General features: G+C 48.4%; 1 protein-coding gene across 1 annotated transcript in view; it reads right to left on the bottom strand.

Annotated features, from left to right (window-relative positions):
• Positions 1-4,860: 4,860 nt before the first annotated feature.
• The window catches only part of LOC125740680 (catenin delta-2-like), a 143,080-nt gene continuing 124,131 nt past the window's right edge, over positions 4,861-23,809 (bottom strand). The window contains exons 19-24 of the mRNA XM_049012159.1: positions 20,990-21,074; positions 12,388-12,514; positions 8,771-8,902; positions 7,038-7,114; positions 5,209-5,953; positions 4,861-5,010 (exon numbers count right to left, since the gene is read on the bottom strand). Coding sequence (XP_048868116.1) covers positions 5,663-5,953; positions 7,038-7,114; positions 8,771-8,902; positions 12,388-12,514; positions 20,990-21,074 — 712 coding nt within the window. The 3' untranslated portion in view covers positions 4,861-5,010; positions 5,209-5,662. The remainder of the gene's footprint in view (positions 5,011-5,208; positions 5,954-7,037; positions 7,115-8,770; positions 8,903-12,387; positions 12,515-20,989; positions 21,075-23,809) is intronic.

Below are 23,809 nucleotides of genomic sequence, written 5' to 3'. Positions count from 1 at the left end.
TGTTGGGCTGCGAAGGATCCATCGACTGGATCCCTTGTGACTCGGCAAATGAAAGACAGATTTCTGTACCGCATGGGGCTCACTGTGATGGATTCAGTGTTTAAATGCGTCTTAGAAGGATGTTGCCCCTGAATTGGGACACAGCCACAGAAAACACCTTGGACACGAATCCAAATTTCACAACACAGTAAAATCATAGACATACGTTATCATCTTACTGCTTCACTTAAAATAAAATGACACAGAGGGACGTCGTCTTTCCTGCCTCAATTCGGGAGGAATTAGTCACAACGTTCAATGCCGTCAAGAACTCTTACGTAAGGTTCCAGGCTAGATTATTAAAATGATTATTTGTGCTATTCTGAACATGTCATTAGGACGCGTTTAAATCATTATCAGACAATTAGCCACATTGTCCAAAAAAAACAATCTGAATTGCTCTTGAAATACTGATCACAATTCAGCGTCAACTGTAATTTGTACGTACTCCCAAACACCCATCACTTCATTACGACATTAGCCAAAGACCTGCGATAAATGTATATAATTACATACGTTGATATTATGTAAATTACTTAATTTTGTGCTGCAGTAGCTATTGCATATTGCATGTAGTGCTATTAAAATATGTAAATACGCTCCTTTTACCATGATAAATGTAAATCATTTATGTCAGTAAATGATAACACGGGGGTATTATCATGGAATGCTCGCGCTCTACTGCAACTGAGATCTTCTTTTCTGCTTTTTATCTTTAGGGTATTTCAGCCAATCGTGGCCAGGAAACCAAAAATTGCTTCCCTACAAAATATGTCAGCCGGTCAGAAGCTATTAACCTCAACTCATACTGCCTCTAATACCAAGGCCTGTTCTTGCTGTGGGCTCTGAGGTCATCACTGCAGATGACACCAGAAGTGACATCATTAAGCTGATTCGGATCTGCCAAGCGAGGGAGTCGCGCTTCTCCGGGGGACGTCCCGATGGTGGCTGAGCGGCAGAAGCATATCGGGGGGGGGTGCCTGCTCTTACTGACAGTCCAGATGTAGCGGAACCTGCTGGATAGGGAAGTAAACACATCACACTATCTCTGGATGCCGATGCCGTGGGTTATCGGGTTTGGCCCATCTCAGTGTAGAAAGCCAAGACTCACATCTATTCCATATGTGGGGCTCAGAGGTTCCGCAGGTTAGGCTGTGATCGGAAGGTCATTAGTTCAAATCCCGCGGACTCCTGAGATGGACCCTTAAGCCCCACTTGCTCCAGTGACTGTCTACCCCTGCTTTCTCAAAAACGGTGTTTCTTAGGCTAAATAAAATACAGACCTTAAAGACGACAGTTTTGTGATGAGGGGAGAGTAATAAATCTGTTATAAATGTCACACTGCATGCTATACTGCTCTGATGGATTATTGCTGTCATTAGGCGCTTAATGACACTTAAATTGATATCAAGATATAACCACCAATTCTTGGTGCAAAATGCATTATTTTTCTTTCATTTTTCTTATCTTGGTAAGAACAAGGGCACGTTTTTCACATGGAGGATGCCAGTTTTCCCCCGGCACCCGCACTGGCCAGCGAATTTCACATCCCTGCTTGATGGGATCCTCGGGGATCAGGAACGGCACAGCAGAAATTTGCCTGTTACAAGGACAAAGAGTCGCTGTCGGTAGTTTTCATCAGGAAAAAAATCCCCCAAGACTCCGCTGAACAACACTGCTTTATAAAAGCCCCACATGCTACTGTTTCTGTTGGGTTTTTCAATTACTTCCGAAAGCGTGGTTAGCAGATGGAGCATAGACGGAGCTCAGACAGGGCTAATTTCTGTGAGCAAATATTAGTTCACAGGCATAGAGAAACGTAGCATGAGGAGGGAACACAGATGGCAAAATGTGCCATGTTACTGCGCCGAACAATGTTTAATGAAAGGACCAATGTGAAGCTGTGCAGACTGTAAAGCACAGGTGTGGTAAAGCATATAATATTGATTATTAAGCATCAAACTACAACGAGTGTAAGGCAGACACACGGCATTGCGGCGTATATCATATGACACTATATTCCAAAATCGATGTTTCTGCTTCCTGAATGTAATCAGTGGTGGTTTAATCCAGAAGGAGTCTAGGCAGCTGAAAATGACTAGAAGATGCGAGGTGCTCTGTTTGAGGACCAGGAAGCGCCTCTGCTGTGCGGCGTTTCACCCACCGCGTGACCCACGATGGGGAAGACATGCCCGCTGACGGAATGCAGGAGGCCGAGAGGGAGGCAGACAGGTGATGGGTGTTGCTGGCAGGTGATGGGAATGACTGAGAAATACTGGGTGTGGCTGAATGCTGCTGGGCAGGGTCTGACAGGTGCTGGGCGGGGTCTGACAGGTGCTGGGCGGGGTCTGAAAGGTGCTGGGCGGGGTCTGACAGGTGCTGGGTGGGGTCTGAAAGTTGCTGGGCGGGGTCTGACAGGTGCTGGGTGGGGTCTGAAAGTTGCTGGGCGGGGTCTGACAGGTGCTGGGCGTGGCTGAAAAATACTGGGTGTGGCTGACATGCTTGGTGCAGCTGACAGGTGGTGGGTGTGGCTGATGGGGTACAGGGTGTGGCTAACAGGTGGTGGGTATGGTGTGGTGATGTGCTGATACCCGTCTGCCTCGCTATACAGCTGTCTCTCTGGCTTTGGACCTGGACGCCTCCAGCCCGCCATCGCGAGTCTCCGTCTGCATGCGGCACATATCAATCACATATGTAGGGCTATGACACTCTACATAGATGATTAATAACCTCTGAACCTAGTTTTCATCATCTGTCCTCTTCCTACAGTTATGCTGACAGCTGGTACAGAAGTTACCCGATCGTAATTAATAATAAATAAAATAAATAAAAAGGCTTTATACAAGCAATTTCATTCCTTAAACTGAACAAATATATTGAATACATATCCAGCTTTTTATCTGCTGTGAATTCCACTTACTAAGTGCGTTTGTGAAACAGCCAATTTACTTTGTCAGTTCGCATCCAGACAACGGCCTCTGCATTCAATCACGCAAAAAAAAAAAAAAAAAAAAACAGGAATGAATCTGGAGGCTGAAACAGAGATGCAGGTTTTGCACTGCAGGGACCAACTTGCAGCAGTAGATTTCCGGCAGCTGTGTGCTGGGGCGCCGCTAGCAATTTTGGGCCCTATGACAAAATATGAGGTTGGGCCCCCCTACCACACCCATTCAGATCTCTGGGGGCCCCTAAAGCACGTGGGCCCTTAGAATTGTCCCAACTTTCCCCCCCTTAGCGGCGCCCCTGGCTGTGTGTGAGCATTCGTGTGTTGGCAGCGCGATACGCTAAGCAGCTAAACAGCTCCGGGGATCGTACAGAGGTTTTTATTGTCCTGCATGTGGACATCAGCTATATCTCAAAACGATGATCTATAGAATCTGGAGACAACATCACTCAGACCAGCAGGAGGTTAACATTTTCAAGTGTATAGATGGTCAGAACAGGAGTGAACAGAATTCTACATGTATTTTACAAATCATTTTTTTTGATAATGTTGTTGCTTTTAGTGACACCCACATCTTCACATAAAAATTATATATATATTTATATTTCTATATATAATATATATTCATCGTATTCTATTAACATTTAATTCTAAGATGAACTGGTTCTGTTACGCAGATTCATACAGGAATAGCCACCCACTTCGGAACGGAAGTCTCGACTCTCAATTGCGATCGACTGGTTACACACACTCAACTAATATTGACAGATTTGTACATCTTTGGAGGGAATTAAGCTCCAAAAAGATCTCGCCCTCCTGTTAATACTCCAGACCTGCCTATGTATAGCTTAATTCCATGAAAACACGTTAAAAAATTCATATACAATCAGCCATCAGGTGAACCAACTAGAGACATTATGTCAATTTTAACCAAAGTTCTAGATTATCTCCCATCACGGAGATAACGATGTTTGGCACATTTTTTTTTCATAATAGCACAGGCGACTGGGATGCTAGCTGGACAGACGGATGTTATGCAAGTATGGATGACAGAGTTGAATTTATTATTTTTTAACACTGTATCGTAAAGAAAAAAAAAACTTAAGTGGAACCCAAAAAAAAAAACTATTTCAAATATCTACCGTTTATCTACATTTTTAGGCAGTGAAAAAGCACTTTATTGACAAGGAGTGTGGAATGGTGTTCTGTTAACGGTCTGAAACTGCTTAAACGCTTTGCCACAAACATATTCACATTATCAGAAACGAACAATACTGCTAGATACTTCCTTCTTACTGCTGAAACAGACTTTACATGGAAAGGATACACAGGTAAGTCATATGTCTCTTTCCAAAGTGTTTTTTTTTCTTTTACTGTTACTTTAAAGCAATATTTAGAGCCACTGAATAGAGCACAGAGTGGCCTTTGTGTAATATACACAAATATGCACTTGTTTCTTTGTAATGTACATCAAATACTTTACATTTTAAAAAGAGAATTAAAAAAAGATGCCTATAAAGGAAAGGAGATAAAAGCTGGAAGTATCAGAGGATACTCCGTAAAATGCAGGTTTTGAGTGGTGTGTGACGGTGATGATATGTGGACGGTTGTTTCCTAACCTCCTGTAAACGACCAGTGTTGTGCTTCACCTGCCTTCCCCTCTGCCCTATGCCCCCCTGCCATCTTACTTCTGCCCCCTTGCCCTCTGCTACCCTGCCCTCTTACTTCTGCCCCCCTGCCCTCTGTCCCCCAGACCTCTTACTTCTGCCCTCTTGCCATCTGCTACCCTGCCCTCTTACTTCTGCCCCCCTGCCCTCTTACCTCTGCCCCATGCCCTCTTGGCTTTGCCCCCCTGCCCTCTTGGCTTTGCCCCCCTGCCCTCTTACTTCTGCCCCCTTGCCCTCTGCTACCCTGCCCTCTTACTTCTGCCCCCCTGCCCTCTGTCCTCCAGACCTCTTACTTCTGCCCTCTTGCCCTCTGCTACCCTGCCCTCTTACTTCTGCCCCCCTGCCCTCTGTCCTCCAGACCTCTTACTTCTGCCCTCTTGCCATCTGCTACCCTGCCCTCTTACTTCTGCCCCCCTGCCCTCTTACCTCTGCCCCATGCCCTCTTGGCTTTGCCCCCCTGCCCTCTTGGCTTTGCCCCCCTGCCCTCTTACTTCTGCCCCCTTGCCCTCTGCTACCCTGCCCTCTTACTTCTGCCCCCCTGCCCTCTGTCCCCCAGACCTCTTACTTCTGCCCTCTTGCCCTCTGCTACCCTGCCCTCTTACTTCTGCCCCCCTGCCCTCTTACCTCTGTCCCCTGCCCTCTTACCTCTGTCCCCTGCCCTCTTACCTCTGCCCCCTGCCCTCTGCACATCCTCAGCAGTCCACCACCTCCCAGCTTCCCCCAGTGCTAAATCCATCTTGGCTTCATGTGCCTCCCCTCCCTTCCCTGCCTGCCTCATATTTTGCTAAGAGTCGACTTAAACAACCCCCTCCCCCCCATACACCTCCCGCTAAAAGACCTCACTAGACCCTCTCTATGAAAAACAAACTCCGACAAACTAAACTGGCTGGGGGAAAAAAGATGTCTTCATGTATTCATGCACATGCTCAGTCAGCAAGCCCCCACCCCAAGAAACCCTCTCCCAACTCCCAATCTACTCCAAGACCCTGGCCGCTGGTGGGAACGCGGCCCCCTACACCCAGGAATCTGGAGAGGCCGGGTAGTGACTCGTCTCGTAGTTGAGTTCGCTGTAGGGCCGAGCTGCTGAGTAGAAGTCCACATAGTTGCCGGTGGACTTGAGGCCCAGGTGCATGTTTAAGTCTGTGGCGGGCGGGGGGCGTGGGAGTGGGTGGGTGGGGTCCTCGAAGAAGGACTCCTCGAAATGCCGAGTGGAGTTCTGGAAGGGGGGGTACACCTCGTAGTCCTTCCTGCCTCCGTCCTGGGGTATGGGCTGAGCAGGGACCTGGATTAGAGGCAGAGGGACCTGCGTAACAGGAAGTCCGCACCTCAGCAGGGGTCCTTCTCAATATGCACACTTCACCATACTTGTGGTCTCGCTTACACATTTTACATCATCTTCTATTGCCAAAGGCCAGTTCCAATACTCAAGAACAGAAGAATGGAAGGCGGTAAAAATTCCCAGATGTCATTCATTCCCCACCTCAAATATCAAGGATACATCAGTTGTATCCGTGCCAAACGAGACCCATCCCATGATTCATTGCACCCCTTGGGAGGCAAGTTAGCAAGTTCTTGCCAAGATTATAAGTACGATCTTTGTGTTCTTGAGAAATACCCCTGACTGCCGACAAGCCTTCCATCCCACGCCATCAACTGCTCTCACGCCCCCTGGTGGAATCCGATGGAGGCTTCTGTCGACACTCGCAAAGCGCAACATCCCACAAGTCACAACAGACAACGCCTCACCAACGCCTCGGCAGAACTCTGAATCTATGACTGAATATCAGTCACATGTTTTCCTGAAATGACACATCCAACCTGTCACAATCTCTTTGCAATATTTTCTCTCCATTTTGCCATCTTTAATCTCTCCTAAGAGTCTAGCTCTTGCACTCTAAGTTACAAAACTAACTGAAAAGTAGCTGGCTTTGACTTGATAATCTAATGAAATGCGATATTTCCGAATTCCTCCCAAAAGCCAGCATGGATATATCAAGACTTCGTTTCTCATCAAACGCAAGTAACATGACTGATTACTAAAATGTACTTATGGACTATAATTAACTCCGTATATAATGTTATATTGCATGCTTTCCAAAGTAAGCAGTAAATGTGTGAATTTTGAGCTAATGAAGTTATATTATTGGATTCAATCCACAGAACACTTAATAGAATCTATCTATCAAAAGACAGAGAGTTTGAGATATTCAAGGATGATTAAGTTACGAAGTTTTTTATGTGGAAAAAACGATCTGAGCGGGAGATATGGTATCCTGCCAAGGGGGTTACATTTTTGGATGATCCAGAATATATATAATGAGGAATTTTAATAAGAAAATGATACAAATGCATAAAACATTATCTGGTCTAGGAGGCAGTATTCTTACCTGGGTGTGTTTGATGTCTTCATTAGGGGTCACGTATGAGTTCCTGAACAACGTTGAGGTTCCGCTTGTGATTTGAACTGGAACAGTGAGAAAAAAGGCAGGTCAGTGTGTGTATCTGCATGTGTATGAGTGTGTGTATGTATCTCTTATTGTGTGTATCTGTGTGAGGGTATGTATCTGTATGAGTGTATCTGTTTGTGTGTATGAATGTGAGTGTGCGCGCGTGTGTATATGCCTGTGAGTGTGCGTATCTCTGTGAATGTGTGTGTGTCTGTATGAGTGTATCTGTGTGTTGGTGTGTGGATTAGGGTTATATTACTTTGTGGGGACTAAATTTCCCCCACAATGTAATAGAAATCAGTTTTTTTGTTTCTGTATGAGTGTATGTGTTTGTGTGTATGTGTGTGTGTGTATCTCTATGAATTAGATTGCATTCTGTAATTGCATTCACAGGTCTTTGTGGGGACCTGAAGAATGGTCTCCACAACGATCTGTGAATGCAATCAAAAAAACTACAAAAGCCAAAAGTTTTGTATTTTGTTCGGTTACTTATGGTAAAGGTTAGGGTTGGGTAGGGGTTAAGGTCGTTATGCTGTGATTAGAGTTTTCCCCATAGAAATGAATGGAGAGTCCCCACAAAGATATAAATACAAACCTGTGTGTGTGTATGTGTGCATGTGTGTGTGTGTCTGTGTGTGTGTATATATAAGCATGAATGTAAGCCATACAGCAGCAATGCCGTAATGCAGAATCTTCTGTGCTTGGAGGTTCCAAGGTCGTGCAATGAGGCCATTAGAGCTCACAGGCTGGAGATGAGCTCAGCCTGTTTACAGAGGTCACATGATCAGGAGTCACATGACCGCCGATGGAGAGGCCTGGGGGAACATCGCCGTGCTCCAGGCCGCCTGCTGCTCAGCTTTATGTTTCGCTCTTAAGCTACTTACAGCAAAAGAACAAAGGCGGGACAATCCGGTCTTCCGGGGACTGCAGGAAGAGCGTTCGTCGTCCATTCTAAGAACGCACCACTGGGGGGGCGTCACACCTCATGCTGGCAGAGAGTTCCATGTGACCTTGGAACGATGCATTTAGCTAATCCTGCAAATCTGAATTAGCCAGGGGGCAACGGGAATGGACTGTGGCAGAGCTGGCTGTGGGTGTATGGATTCCTGAGGGGGTGGGGGGACAAAAAGACCTAGCGAGGGGAGGGGGCGGCTCACTGTGCTTGGTATTACCCTCTTTTGTCACAGACACACACAGATAAGGTGAGCGACAGCCGTCACCGCAGTGATCCGTGAGCCGCGATGCACCGCATGGTTTGGGTGAAACAAACAAGCTGATTTCTGGGACAAAACAGAAACTAGACCCCTAGACAAAATGAATCATTTTTTTTTTAAATAAAGCTACATGTCTGGACAGTAATATTTAATATTATTCGTGTTTACGCCGATATTCCCTATTACTGAGGGCAGGCATCAGGCTCTCCACATGCCCACAAGGAGATTTAGATTTTAGTGGCCCCTCCCCCCAGGCCTGTAGCCAGAAATAAATTTCGGGGTCGGGGGGATGGGGGGTGCGCGGTAGATTTCACTGACCAGAAGTGCTAGCAAATTTCAAGTGGGTTTGGGCTGGCCACACGCCTGTCCAGGGTGGGGGTACAAAGCCATACATTATACTATGTGGCCCCGTGCCTGCCCCCCCCGTGACCTTAAGGGTGCGACGAGGCGAGCCCCCACCTGCCATGGCGTCCTTCCGGGAGGTGTGCTCCCCCTTGTTTCCATGGAAACCGGCATTGGTCCCGGTCGATTCGTAGTCTGCTTTCCTGTCCCTTAGGCTGGTCATCTCGCGGGGCGAGGCCGGAGCGCTCGCTAGCAGGGGGGAGAGCGAAATGCCAGTCCGTGAGGGGGGCCCAAGGGGAGCCACCTAGGCTCGAATCACCTCAGCTGAGGAAGCGGTCATGTGACAGTGCCCCCCTCCCCCAAACGCAAACACGATGGGCCGCGGAGAGCGCAAAACCTGCTGGAAATTCGCTGGAAGACAAAGGGGGAATTCCTGGAATGCATCAGTTTGAGAATGTAGAACAAGCAGACAAAAGGACAGTCTTCGGGGGGGTGGGGAGGAGTCCCCAAACTGCCCCCCCATGCCCTCAGGCCCTTGCCAACATGGTCGGGCTGCCCACCCTCGGAAAGTGTGTTGTTAAAGCTGTGTTAACCCTCAAACCTCCAGGGTGCTGCGTCTTCGCTGAGGAACTTCACTGCTCCACAAATTATAAGCCCCGACTTTGACACGCTGGTGCGTTTCGCTTTCTATTCGTTTGCCAGATATTTGATCAGTGTTTTCATCCAAACCCAAGCTCAGACCTGCACACATTACTCACCACACTTACGGATCAAACCCAAGATCTGTTTTAGGCAAAGAGTCTCCCCAGTGAAGCCAGACCCTCGATGTTTCAGCCGTAGAGACGCTTTTTATTTTGCTGTTTTGAAAGAAGCCATTATGCCCAGTGCTCCCTAATGACAGATAACGCCGATAACCCCAATCACGGCTTCCTGAATCAAATGGCTCCGGCAAAGTGGCTAGGCCTAACAGGCAGCAAATCTCCCGAATTCACCAGAGAGGTGAAGCCAGGTTTTTGCACCTGGACCCTGGACTTCACAATGCGTGGTGTCTCAGTGACGGCACACCATCACCTGGAGGGGGTTAGCTCTGCCCCCTCCACAATGCGCGGTGTCTCAGTGACGGCACACCATCACCTGGAGGGGGTTAGCTCCGCCCATTACACACCATTACTCAGAGGGGGCCGAGAGACAGAGCCTTTCGCTTGTCACAGTAAACTAAGGCTCAGCCTCTGTCGTGTACGTTACCGATTAATATAAACCACACATTTCACAACTTAGAAATAAATCTGGGTCCCATGCTGGTTCACCGTAGCCTTATCCCTCCTGGGCTTTGAATCACACACTCATTTGCATGCACATTTTTACATTTACTTACCACAATAATTAATTTATTTTTAGTAAAAAAATGTACATCTCTGAGAAAACAGAGAACTGACCCTGGGAATAGAACCTACAGCCTTCTGATTATACCTGCTAACCCCCTGAGCCACACAGCTCTCAAACTGCTGTATTGGTCCCATGTTTGTGTGAGTTTTGGGAAGGGGAGACACTACACTGGCCGCAATGTTTCACTACATGTGTGTGTCCTGTGATGGACTGGAACCCCATGTAGGGTGTCCCCCCACGAGTGAGGGCGGGGGTGTCGATGAGCAGGACCCAACCTCTACATGCAGTCAGCCTTAGTGGACCCACATGTGTTCCTGTGGCTGCCTGACAGGGGTGCTGTATTTCAGGGGAATGCACTCAAAGCCTTGTGCACATAAATGAAAGTCTCTACTAAGGTCACAGCCCTCATTCAGCTGTGTGCCAAGGAGAGGCCTACCGTGGAGAAGATAACTACAGCGGCTAATATGGTCCATATATAGAATGTCATAAAAGCCATATCTGCTTGGGATTTATGGCTGTGTTCTGTGGTTAACACCAAGGACAGCTTCCAGAGGACACTGTCCACTCCTCCACACACCCCCCAAAGTCCTATCCTGTGTGAGAAAGGTCTTATGGTATCAGTTTTGGTCCGTGTCTAATTCCTGTTCGGTATAGCCGAGTGAGACTTCCACCCACACAGCAGGATTGGCAGCTTGTTGAACAGCCACGTCTCTGCCAGGCCCAGTGACTGAGGTCCGGTACAGGGGCACTACAAATATGCAGTTAAAGTGTTTGCCTTTGGGGGGCAGTATACTCTCTTCAGCGTAATGAAGTCTAAACACATTCTAACTGCTTGCTGAAACAGACACCCCCCCCATGTGTGAAAGCAAGGTGAACAATAGCCAGTTAGTACATGGCTACATGGTGTATAGATACTGAACAGCGTCCCTGGGGGGCGGCTGCGATCTGACATAAATGTACACAGTCTGAGCAGGAGTCTGAAGCAAAAGTACAAAGGCTCACGTCACACACAGCTATCATACGGACTGTGCTGTGGAGACCATTTGGGACCATTATGTAATGATAATAGTATCGGTAGATGATTACTTCTGCCTTATATAACTGGTTTCTTTTAACTGACTATTATAAAATATAAAGAACCGGTTTTTAAGTGTCCTTCACCATTTTATGCTTGCAAATGATTTCCCTCGTAATTTCATGCGATACGACTCCTATGCAGGACCATAGCTAACACATAATGGATAATGTCCCCTCAGAAATATGCTGCTGTAGCCATTACTGGGACTCCAGTCTATTTGCCGTATTTTTCACAGAAATGGAGAGAGCCGGAAGTTGGCAGAGATTAATGTGCGCTACTGTACTATATCAATATGGTAACGCTAACATACGCTAAAGTGTGCATGCTAACTGATGCTAATCTGCTGAAACCCACGCCACACTAAATATCCCACACCAACTCTAGCTACATGCTGACTTGCATAAACTCTACAGGCTTTGCATTGTTTCCCCCTTCCAATTCTGGGGGGGGGGGGGGGGGGGGTGGAGTTTGAAACACAGTTTGCAGATGTCCCTGCTCAGACACACCTACTTAACCTAGCAATAAGCTGATTAAGACGCGCTGGATTCTGGCCCTCCAAGATCAAAATAGGGCAGCACTGGTTTAGGCTATCAGGATATTGAAAATAGGACTTTAGTTTCCAGTTCCAGAGAGGACTGCTTCCCCTTACTGACCAGTCAAGGTTAACATGTCCCCAAATGGTTTATCAGTCATACACGTGTCACTGAAATGGCATCATCGATACATCAGCCGTGTCGTGCGGCAAGCACATGCATGTCAGAAGTAATTGTGTTTCTCGGCTCAAGGTCTCCCATGTTATGCCTGACCGACACAAGGCATGCAGGTCAAATTGAGCACATTTTCTGTCCGCTGTGCCGGAACATAACAGAAGCACTGTGTCAAAGCCCGCCCACCCGCCGGTCTCCTCGGGGCACGCTCGCTGGGCCGTTTCACGTGGGCATTCACTGAGGTTAAAAACGACACAAGGCAGCAGCCTAATTGGTGCCTGAAAGATGAAACCAACTTTCTTTAGGAGCAGCTACAGTTCTGCCACAGTGCTAAACTTCGGGCAGAGGTAACCACCCCCCCCCCCCCCCCCAGGGGGCCATCTCATGCGTATATCTGGGCAGTGGAATCAGCACCATTTCTCCGTAACGTTATTCAGGGGCTAGAGAGGGCAAGCACAGGACAGCTGATCAGAAACAGGTCATTAGTGCGGGAGGCGTGAGGAGATGCGGGGAGAGGTGCAAGGTGGAGATGCGAGGGGGAGGCGCGAGGGGGAGAGTCTCACCTGAGCGATTGTTGGGGGATGTCCGCACCGGGGAGATGGAGGGGGTGCGGGAAGAGGAATAGGGCCGCTGCCGGTCCCTCTCGATGGTCGAGGAAGAGCCAACGAAGTGATACTGCGCGTATCCATCCTGTAAGACAAAGGGGTTTGAGGTAGCTGAAATGCTCACGGCGGAATGCTCCAGAGGCACCAGGTACATAGCGTGGGATCTCTAGGCATGAGTCTGAATTAAAGGGAGTGCAGATAACAGAGAAGAGGTCTGCTCAGATACGAGGTGCGGCAAGGAGACACTCTGCAGACCCACATGCCCAGTGTTGCATCACATGACCTGGCCACCTGACCTAAACAAAGTAGAGATGGTTATGGAGGAGTCTGACCAGAGAGTGAAAGAAAAGCAGCCAATGAGAGCTCAGAATACATATGGGACCTCCTACAGGACAGCTAGAACAGCATCCCAGTAGGCCACCTCATGGAACTGGCGTAGAGGAGACAGTAGGGTCAGCCAGTCCGTGGGCCAACTGGGGTTAAGGGCCTTGATCAAGGGCCCAATGGTGGGATCTCACTCCTGTCCATGGGATTTGAACCAGCAACCTTTTGAGTCCCAACCCACAGAGTTGCTTTTTCTGTTCAATATTTTTTGGTCAGTGCCTATAGTCCATATCTTTTTTTCTAGTGTTGATGTCTTTATAAGAGAATAGTACAAATAAACCTTTCTATGGGTAGGTGTGTCCATATTTTTGACTGGTAGTGTACATAATATCAGGATGAGAGCAGGGTTATCAGGCGAAGGCGGCACATTCTGAGGCAGTATTACACGGATAATGCATTTTTAAATAGCTGTATTCAGGTTTACTGGAAAAAAAGTTTTCAGTGGGGTACGGTTTTTACGCAATTTGTTCAATTTGTTCAATTCATTTATCCTCAGTTTGACGTTGATGGTTTCATTTATTGTTACTTAACCATATAATACAAACACATCAATCATAAATAACAGGTACAGCAGAGAAAAAATACAATATTAGCAACACTAACAGGAAAGAGTGAATTATCTCACATGAATGATAAATATAATGCACAATATTTTTTTTTAAATGAGAAAGGTAATGCATGATGTAAAAGGTGCTTGTCATTCACAGGCATAAACGGATTGCTTTTTCTGCACAGCCGTTTAAATCTTTTAAAAGTTAACGCGATGGTAATTTATCATTCCTGGAGTACAGCAGGAGGTATGCACAGGCAAACGCATTTGGATCTCCTGTAATCTGAACTTCAAAGGAAACGGACCGAACAGCCATGCCTCGGATACGCATGAATGCTGGAACAAACTAAAAATAGGGAAATTAATAAATGACTGTGTGCTAGTCTCAGGCTCGGTGTTTCAGACGTGGGCGCGGTGTTTAATACGGTGGGGGAGACCCCGGCTACTCGCCCTTGTAAAATGGGAGTGCCGTTTAATGTGGTGGGGGAGACCCTGACTACTAGCCCTTGTGACGTGGACATGCTGTTTAATGTGCCAGGGGAGCCCCAGCTACTCACCTTTGTAACATGGGCATGGCATTTAATGCGGTGGGGGAGCCCCCGGCTACTCTCCTTTGTAACATGGGCATGGCATTTAATGCGGTGGGGGAGCCCCCGGCTACTCGCCTTTGTAGCATGGGCATGGCATTTAATGCGGTGGGGGAGCCCCCGGCTACTCTCCTTTGTAACATGGGCATGGCATTTAATGCGGTGGGGGAGCCCCCGGCTACTCGCCTTTGTAACATGGGCATGGCATTTAATGCGGTGGGGGAGACCCCGGCTACTCGCCTTTGTAACATGGGCATGGCATTTAATGCGGTGGGGGAGCCCCCGGCTACTCGCCTTTGTAACATGGGCATGGCATTTAATGCGGTGGGGGAGCCCCCGGCTACTCGCCTTTGTAACATGGGCATGGCATTTAATGCGGTGGGGGAGACCCCGGCTACTCACCTTTGTGACATGGGAGCAACATTTAATGTGGCGGGGGAGACCCCAGCTACTCGCCTCTTTAACATGGGCATGGCATTTAATGCGGTGGGGGAGACCCCAGCTACTCGCCTTTGTGACATGGGAGCAACATTTAATGTGGCGGGGGAGACCCCAGATTCTCACCCTTGTGACGTGAGCATGGTGTTTAATGTAGTGGTGGAGACCCTGGCTACTTGCCCTTTGTGATAGGGGCGTGGTGTTTAATGTGGCAGGAGAGACTCCAGATACTCACTATTGTGACATGGGCGGGACATTTAATGCAGCGGGGGAGACTCCGTCTACTCGCCCTTGTGACAAAGGCGCTGCGATTAATGTGGTGGGGGAGACCCCAGCTACTCACCCTTGTGACATAGGGTCTGCATTTAATGCGACAGGCGGGGGAGACCCCGGTACTCGCCTTTATGATGTGGGTGCAGGGTTTAATGCGGCGGCGAGACCCTGGCTACTTGCCTTGTGATGTAGCTTGACATGAATAGGACTGTAGGGATGATTGCTGATGTAGCTACATGGTCTGACAGCGCGGTTTGCATGCAAGGGCCTCACGGTTACCTCCCCTACTACAGGGCTGACAGGAACATCTACAGTAACCACTTCCGGCTTCAGGAAGCCGCTTCACACCTAAGGACCTCTTGAAAGCAAGGGTGTCCTGATGCCTCCACAACCTTTAATCACTGCCGGGGCACAGCGACCCCCTCCCTTCCCCCCAACTGCGGATGGCATATTAGTGTGCATCGACATGCAGAGTGGGTCGCTAAGTGACACCCCATTCCCCGTTGTGTCTTTCACCCAGGTTCCATAACCAACTAAACAAGAAGGCCTGAAGCCCCACACCAGCATTCTGATAATCCCGGGAACTTGGACCGGACCTGGCAGGACCTTGACCACAGACAGTGACTGCTGCTCCAAATACAGTGACGCGGTGCTGCTCACCGAACAAACAACAATAAGAAGTTTCGACAAACTTTGTTCTCAGTGTGTTAGATGGATACGTCTTCCCAGCCATACGATCCAGACGTCAAAAACGAATGTTCTCTCCTGCTACTGCCGATGGTGCATAAACTGTGTCAAGGTGCTTTATTTCAGAAACGCGCAGACAAGAACCTTCAAAAGGAAGCTAAATGCTTTTTTCCCCTGTTTATTACGTAGACTGTAATTACAACAAATCCCCTCCTATCTGCAGTCATCTCTTAATTTTACATGAAATATTTCAACTCTCTGATCAGCGCTACTGAATGGTGGAATTTGCCTCTCTGTGTCTGTCTCTCTCTCTCTCTCTCTCTCTCTCTCTCCCTCCATCTCCCTCTCTCCATCTCCCTCTCTCCTCTATACCTTCTGTCCGGGCGTCATCTGCATCACTGAACACACATAAAGAGGTGGCTTTCGCACCAGTGATCAGTGAGCCCAAGAAGCACCTTAAATCACGGCTGACAGCAAAGCCCCAACACGGAGCGCATCACGGATATGATTCGGTGGGAGGGGCTTGGCTGAAAAAGCTGCCATTACGTCATTAAACAGCAGGAAAAGAGCAAAAGGCTCGTAAGATTAAAAATAATCAGCGCATCTCTGTCCCAGCATGGAAACTGGGAGTGACTGGGAGTGACACTCGCCGAAGGCTCTTAATAAGGCATTTTATAGCTGCTAAGAAAACTCCTCTCTACTCAGCTGTCATTTGAAGGCACAAACTCTTCTTACGGGGGTTTCCAGAGATCAAAAAACGCGGGAGCTTCACAAAGCACGGGCTGTACCTGCTGTGGGTCGAAAGCTCTCTCTGCGGGGACACCTTTGGCATTTACAGCCCCCCCGTCTGCTAGGAGAGGCCGCTGTTGCTAAGCAACGATGGAGTCCGTCACAAATAATGACGCCGGACAGGTCTGCGGGAATGATGGCCGCAAAGGGGAGACTCGCCTGGGAGGAGGAGCTACATCTCGCAGCACACAGGGCCCCGGCTGACTGCTGCCGCGCGTGTTTGTGTTTCCCACCTCGCTCATTACTGAGGCTGTTAGGCGAGGCGTGACCATTTTCTGTCTGTTCTTCAAATCTCCTGAATGGAACAATGGGGGTGTCGGACTGTCCCGGTGACACAACGGAGTCGGACGGGGAGAGGCATCTGGATTCCAAAGCAGGTGACCGTCACGATGGCTGACCTTTTTTGCGAGCACGACCAGCCTCTTGAAAACGGTTCTTTGTGGAGATAAATTTGAGCGTCAATGCAATTATCGATGCAATCGCCATAACTCATTCTCCTCCACTGTCCCATTCATATCCCCGACAATAACTGCGAATATAATGCAATACTGAGCAAAGGAACAGTGAACAGGAAATATTAGAGCAGCATTCCGCACAGCATTAACGGGACATTAGCGTCCCCCAGAGAGGGACAAAGACACGTCATTAAACATTGTTTGTGGGAGCAATGGTAGCTGTCTCAACTCAGTTAAAAAAAAATTAGAGCAACTAAGGGTTTAGTCAAGTGCATGTACAGTACCTCACAAAGGATTCTGGGTAGCAGTATACAATTTGAATGTCTAGAATATCGCTGGTTCGAAGTTCAGGTAGCTTCATGTTGATGAGGAGGGAAGAGAATTTAACTGATCAGATTACCCATCCATTCACTTTCTGTAACCACTTGTCCTACTCAGGGCACCTGTAGCCTACTCAGAGGAAAATGCCTACTCAGGGGCTACAGGTGCAAGGCAGGGAACAACCCAGGAGGGGCACCAACCCATCACAGTAACTGACCAGATACTGTAAAAAATACCCAACTGCTTTCTCAGTTATACGTCACTCTGGATGAAAGCGTCTGCTACATAAATAAATGTAAAACGATATTATCTTAGCAGAAGTTTAAGTCTGTATACTGAACAATGCATTTATCAACACGTGACATCTTAAAACATTAACGACTGACAGCATTCTTATAGTAAATGGGAGAATCTGGGGTCCAGCTTAACAGAATGTGATCTGAAAAATGTAAAAGTTAACTTGCAGCAGGGAATCCAGAAATTGATGCATTTTCCATCTGTGCTCTAGGAAATGAATACAAAAAGCACACTGACCAATGAGAGCGTATGATGCATCGTATTATGGCACCTGAACACCGAATGGCCCCATTAAGATATTCTTACATGGGTATTCTGAGCGTTGAGTAATATCACTGATTATTACTGATGAATACCACTGATTGCTGAATATGAGGCAATCACAACCATGCAGACCAAATTTCTGAAGACCATAGCTGCGTCATTAATTCCACACTAAAAAATAAAGAATAATTAATGGAAATCTGGTTAGACGTATTAGAACTTAAAATGCAGGCGAGGAGCTAAAGTCCACCCCCCAGCCTGCCCTCCTGTGTCTGGTCACAATGTGAAACCTCACATCTTCATGTGCTTCCTCGGCATTCCTGCCCTTAAAAGCCATCTGCTCCCATGTTATTGTCTTCCTAGATAAAGCTTCAGCACAATGTTTTTCAAGTGATATGAAACTGAACACAAAGGCGTTCCTTTATGGTAATGAAGATTTATTTTTTATCACACCCCCCCCCCCCCCATCCCAGGAAGAAACAGGATTTTTCCATCCGATTCGTTCCCTTATTCTCACAAAGGAAATATGAATGTGATGAAGGAGCAAACTGGCAAACTCGTTTAACGCAGGCGTCCGCTTTCTAATGGCGGTGGGTTGTGTCTGGAAGGGCCCCTTAGCTACATAGAGGCCCCTTAGCTACATAGAGGCCCCTTAGCTATACAGTGACCCCTTAGCTACATAGTGGCCCCTTAGCTACACAGAGGCCCCTTAGCTACACAGTGGCTCCTTAGCTATACAGTGACCCCTTAGCTACACGGTGGCCCCTTAGCTACACGGTGGCCCCTTAGCTACACGGTGGCTCCTTAGCTATACAGTGACCCCTTAGCTTCACGGTGGCCCCTTAGCTACACGGTGGCCTTGGGTCCCAGGGCCACGAGCAAAGCTCACAACCTAATGCATTCTGGGTACAGAGCGTCAGCCTTTACCAACTTCTCCCCTCTGCTACAGTGCTGGTCCGGAGATCATGCCAGAGTTTTCCAGGTGATTCCAGCTAATGCCACATCAACGCAAAACATCGCTGCAAATGTTTTGGGGAAAAACTAGCCTCCCTCTGTTCTTGATTCCAGCAAAAGTGAAGACATCGCCTTAGACCAGCAGAGATTCTCATGTTTCCATATTTGCAGCTGTTCTGTTGTTCCTGTTATCTTTACTATGTCATACATCCTAATTCATATTCATAAATGCAGCATTTTCCTGGCCTGTATTTGTTTCAATACTGCATTAAAAAAACACACACACATTTTATGACTAGGCATTGATTTAGCTAACGAACAGTAGTGCGTTACCACCAGGCACTGATTTAGCTAACAAACAGTAGTGTGTTACTACCAGGCAATGATTTGGCTAACGAACAGTAGTGCGTTACCACCAGGCAATGATTTAGCTAAGGAACAGTAGTGCGTTACCACCAGGCAATGATTTAGCTAAGGAACAGTAGTGCGTTACCACCAGGCAATGATTTAGCTAAGGAACAGTAGTGCGTTACCACCAGGCAATGATTTAGCTAACGAACAGTAGTGCGTTACCACCAGGCAATGATTTAGCTAAGGAACAGTAGTGCGTTACCACCAGGCACTGATTTAGCTAACAAACAGTAGTGCGTTACCCACCAGGCAATGATTTAGCTAAGGAACAGTAGTGCGTTACACCAGGCAATGATTTAGCTAACGAACAGTAGTGCGTTTCACACATTAAGTTGTATAATGCGACCACACTAAATAGTTATAATCTAATTTACTTCATTGTCATATCAAACACACCTCTAATGGATTATCATTCATGAGTAACACCATGTCAGATGAAGCAGTGCTGAAGGCACTAATCGTCTGGTGCTTAAGGAACATTCGCTAAGATCGACCCATTCAGCAAATCTTGTATGCGATTTAAAATACGGCAACCAGTGGACTTAGTTCGTCTGTGGAGATGACTGGCAAGCGAGGTCATCCGATAACATTTTTGTGGGTTCGTATCCCTAAAATATCAAGAGGGGGGGGGGGGGGGGGGGGGGGGGAGATTTACAATGGTTGGACATTTCATTACTGCTGTCTTCAAAAGTGTCACGGTTCATTTACTGTTTATTGTTAACTTCTATTAAACACATTCACCCCTATGTTGACGGCACTTCGGGCAGAGCCCGTGTGGGTGCTGGACTTTCAGGGCGCCTGCCGCTCGTCTCTCTGCTCGGAGGAATAGCCCCGTGTCCATGCTGGCGATGGAGGCGTTTGACCCTGGCTAAAGCGGCACAACATTCAAAGACCTCAGGTCCATCCAGAGTAAATGTACTGCATGCAGAAACCAGAATTCCGACAGTTGCTAGGAGATTCCGATTCGACGTTCCTTGCTGGGCTCACGTTTACCCCCTGCTAGTCCAAGCCCTGTATCTGTCAGCAACGCGATGATTCCCGCCTCTTAAATGCACGCTGCTGCTAGCTGGGCTTTGAGCGAGAGCATAGGCACTGCCGCCGCACCTCTCAATCTGCGACCGCCACCTCTTTCGCCCCCTGCTGGCTGGCAGATGCCCTCACACCCTACAGGATCCTGTTCCAATCAGCCCTTGTAAAACTCCCAATCAGAAGCTGTCAGCTCCCATCGAGGGAAGCTACAGCGATGGGTGACCTCGCAGGTCAGCCAGCACAAGATCCTGGATACATCACGCTAGAGCCCCCTCAGGACTCGGACTCGGCTCAATCTATCGACCCGGTTTTCCGGGCTAATGCATCACTTCATGCACATGTGTGCCGTCTCAGTCTTTACCAGGATCGTACCGATTCATATCTCAGGACGCTGTCGCTGCAGAGGGGACACTGCGACCCTGGAGGGAGACTCACCGTCGTCTGCACTGCATGCAGTGGGGCCTAGTGACGCCACCATGTGTGACAAGCAGCCTGACGGTCAGCGCAGTGATTCCGGCGAGGAAACAGGAGCACCGGCGCCACATAGTGACGGAAACAGGGCAGAAATACCTGATATGCTTCGCTTAAGGGACCCAGCCACGTAGGGCCACAACGGCAGTATGGGAGGGGCTTATAATTCTCTTCCCTTGCGTTTAGCCTGTTGCAGTAATGAGAGGGGGGACGAACGGCAGTCATATGGATTTGGCTTTACATCAATGACAAGTGGGGGTTGGCGAATTAAAGGGACAGACACTGAAACCCATGGGAGGACTGAAGTGGAATCCGCACAAAGCAGCATTTCTCAGGGAAGAAACTTTCGTTTTTTTTTCTTTCTTTGCAAGGCTGAGGCTCGACACAGGCTATGAATTTACAGGCACGTTAAGCCGCTGCCTCCTTACTGGAACGGCTCAGGTATACGTCTGCAGTTCAGAAGCACTGATAAGGTTAAGCTCTGGTCTTGACGCGGTTCAGGTGCTGGATTACCTTTGTGCTTTATTCAGTGTGCTAGAACATGCATCCATCCCCTGCATGTTTATCTGATGGAGGTGGCAGTCAGCCAGGACCCGTGTTTTTGAAAGCACAGGCCGCGATGCAGAGGACCTCCACCGGGGGAGCCATACCTTTTTGTAGAGGCTGCGTAGGTCTCTGTATTGCCACATGCTGCTGAGGACCTGAGAGGCTGCTTTCACCACCTTGGGAGAGTGCCTGCAAGAGAGGGAGCAGGGGAGTCACTCAACACTGGGGTTTAATTCACTGTCAGCATAGTGACTGAAATCTGTCACTCAACACCGGGGAATAACTCACTGTCAGCAGAGAGACTGAAATATGTCACTCAACACCGGGGTTTAACTCACTGTCAGCATAGAGACTGAAATCTGTCACTCAACACCAGGGATTAACTCACTGTCAGCATAGAGACTGAAATCTGTCACTTAACACCGGGGATAAACTCACTGTCAGCATAGAGACTGAAATCTGTCACTCAACACCAGGGTTTAACTCACTGTTACCATAGACACTGAAATATGTCACTCAACACCGGGGATTAACTCACTGTCAGCATAGAGACTGAAATCTGTCACTCAACACCGGGGTTTAACTCACTGTCAGCATAGAGACTGAGATCCTTCACTCAACACCGGGGCTTAACTCACTGTCAGCATAGAGACTGAGATCCTTCACTCAACACTGGGGCTTACCACGCTATCAGCAAACAGACAAACATCCTTCACTGAACACTACCACTTGTACGTTAATCAACAAAGGTTTCACTGAACTACTGAACATTGTGACTCATATGATCACTTGACAGAAGGTCTTCGGTAAACACTGTCACTCAACTCATCTTCAACGAACAGACTGGTCCACAGAATGGTTAGAGCCATTTAATTATTTAAATGAAATGATGTAAGAAATAGTTCCTGAAGGTTCTGGTGTTTGTTGGTGTGCAAGAGCTTTACCGCCTGAAGCACAGTGCGGCACAAGGGGTTGAGCAGGTGTGAAGCACACAAGCACTGTGAATCAGTGGGGTCTCTCTGGGGGCTGTAGACCTTGCTGACCCTTTGGGTATGGTACAGCCCACCCCCATGAGGTCTCCTCCTTCCAAGCCTTTTTCTTCATTTGTACCCTTATTTAGAAGAAGGAGCCATTCATTCACACAAGAGCATTCAATTGCGGAGAAAGAAAATGACGTCCACCAAATCGGAAAATGAAAATGAAACCCCTTGCCAAGAAAAATCCAGTTTTCAGAAAACGCCAGCCTGAAACCTTGGATTCTCCTTATGCTGTAGGTTTGCAAAAGCTTATCATTTATATCCCTTAATCGGAAGGCGATAGAAGCATTGAAATGCAATTAGTTGACGGTAAATAGGGATGTCCGATCTGTTCAACATCAGAGGCTCCTGTCTTTGGCACCATTACGGACCTGAAAAGTAATTATGCTCTCAAACGGCAAATTGTGGCATCAATGCAAAGTAATTACAGCAGTCACTGCCGGCATCTGTCTGTCGCATGCTAATCCGGGCTCGAGGCGGGCGGGCGGATGGCAGAGTCCTCTCTTTTGTTAGAGGAGCAGTTTGTATCACTTTCTGTCATGTTGTTGTCCATCCATCTTGTCTTAGTGCTGCACCAGTCAAGGCGGCTTCAGAGGAAGGGCAGCACAGGGCCGAGGCAGGAAGCTCAGTCCGTACTTGACTTTTAAATGCATATCTACTCACTCACGACGACAGCTGAACGGCTGGTGTGCGGCTCAGTGGGTTGGACTGGTGCTCCTGTAAGTGGTAGGTTGCCAGTTCAAACCCCAGGCTTGGCAGAGTAGCCGCATCACTGCTGGGCCCGTGAGCAGTGCCCCTTGCCCCCTGAAAAATGTCCCGGGGGTGGGATAAGTAACAGACCCTGACATCAGACCTGCGTGCGTGTTCCATTAAAAAGGAGAGCAGGATGGACTGTGTTCAAACATCACTCCAATGTTCTTGCACAAATGGCAAATGAAGGTTCATTTGGCGCAACATTTGTGAAGGGTTTTGGGACACTCCTCCTCGTGAGTGGCACCCTCTCCAGAAGAGCAGCGGCTCCTTATGCTTTGGCTGCTGCTTGGAGGAGCTCGCTGAATGCAGTGAATGTGCAGCTGCACCGGGGACGAGAAAGGCACGCTTCCAGAGCCAGCCCATAATGATCCACACGGAAGGGCGCTATACCAGACTCTTTGCGAGTGCTGGCTAAATGGGGGGGGGGGGGGGGCATTTGCAACAGGCATAAAAATGCCTCCTGGCAATTAGTCAACTAAGCGGCAAGAAAATGTCCTTCAAAAGTGCAGGAACCAAATGACCTCACAGTTTCCAGCTTTGCGTATCTCGCTCTGGCTAACCTTGGCCAGTGCGGCTGTTATAATTCTGGCTGTCCCTTAATAAGCCTTTCCAGAAGATTCTGTGGCTCTTCGGGGGGACTTGCCTGCGTTGGCTCCTGGAGGGGTGGCTATTATCATCAGCTCGAGCTTTTAATACCCCTGCCTTCAGATCGGCCCCTTAATCATCCACGGAGGTTGGGGGGCGGGGGTGGGTGGAGGCTGGAGCCCCAGCGTCCGGCTGATCGCGTAGGACGCGGAGTGTGATGGAGCGTGTGCAGGAGCGGCCGCTGGTGCAGGAGCGGCCGCTGCTCGCTATCGGTCACGCCGGAGGGCGCTCGGCCCGGCCAGGCTGCGGGGGCTCGTCATATTCATCAGTGCACAGGAAAGGGGCTCAAGCAGGCGCCGGAAGCTGAAAGGGTCCCGACCCCAAACCCAGCGCAAGTGACGCCGGTGGGAAAGCCCACATGTCCCTCCCCCGGGCTCAAAGTCACACACTCTGAGCCGACACTGCATTTCAGTGAACCCCCCGCCACCCCCCCGAGCAAGTGCACGCTGCCGATAACAGACAGGAAAAGTGCATTAGACACGGAGTGAT

This window comes from Brienomyrus brachyistius, chromosome 4 (assembly GCF_023856365.1).
Source record: "Brienomyrus brachyistius isolate T26 chromosome 4, BBRACH_0.4, whole genome shotgun sequence".
Taxonomy (NCBI): Eukaryota; Metazoa; Chordata; class Actinopteri; order Osteoglossiformes; family Mormyridae; genus Brienomyrus; species Brienomyrus brachyistius.
Note: the sequence above shows the minus strand (reverse complement) of the source record. Positions and strands in the feature narration are given on the sequence as shown.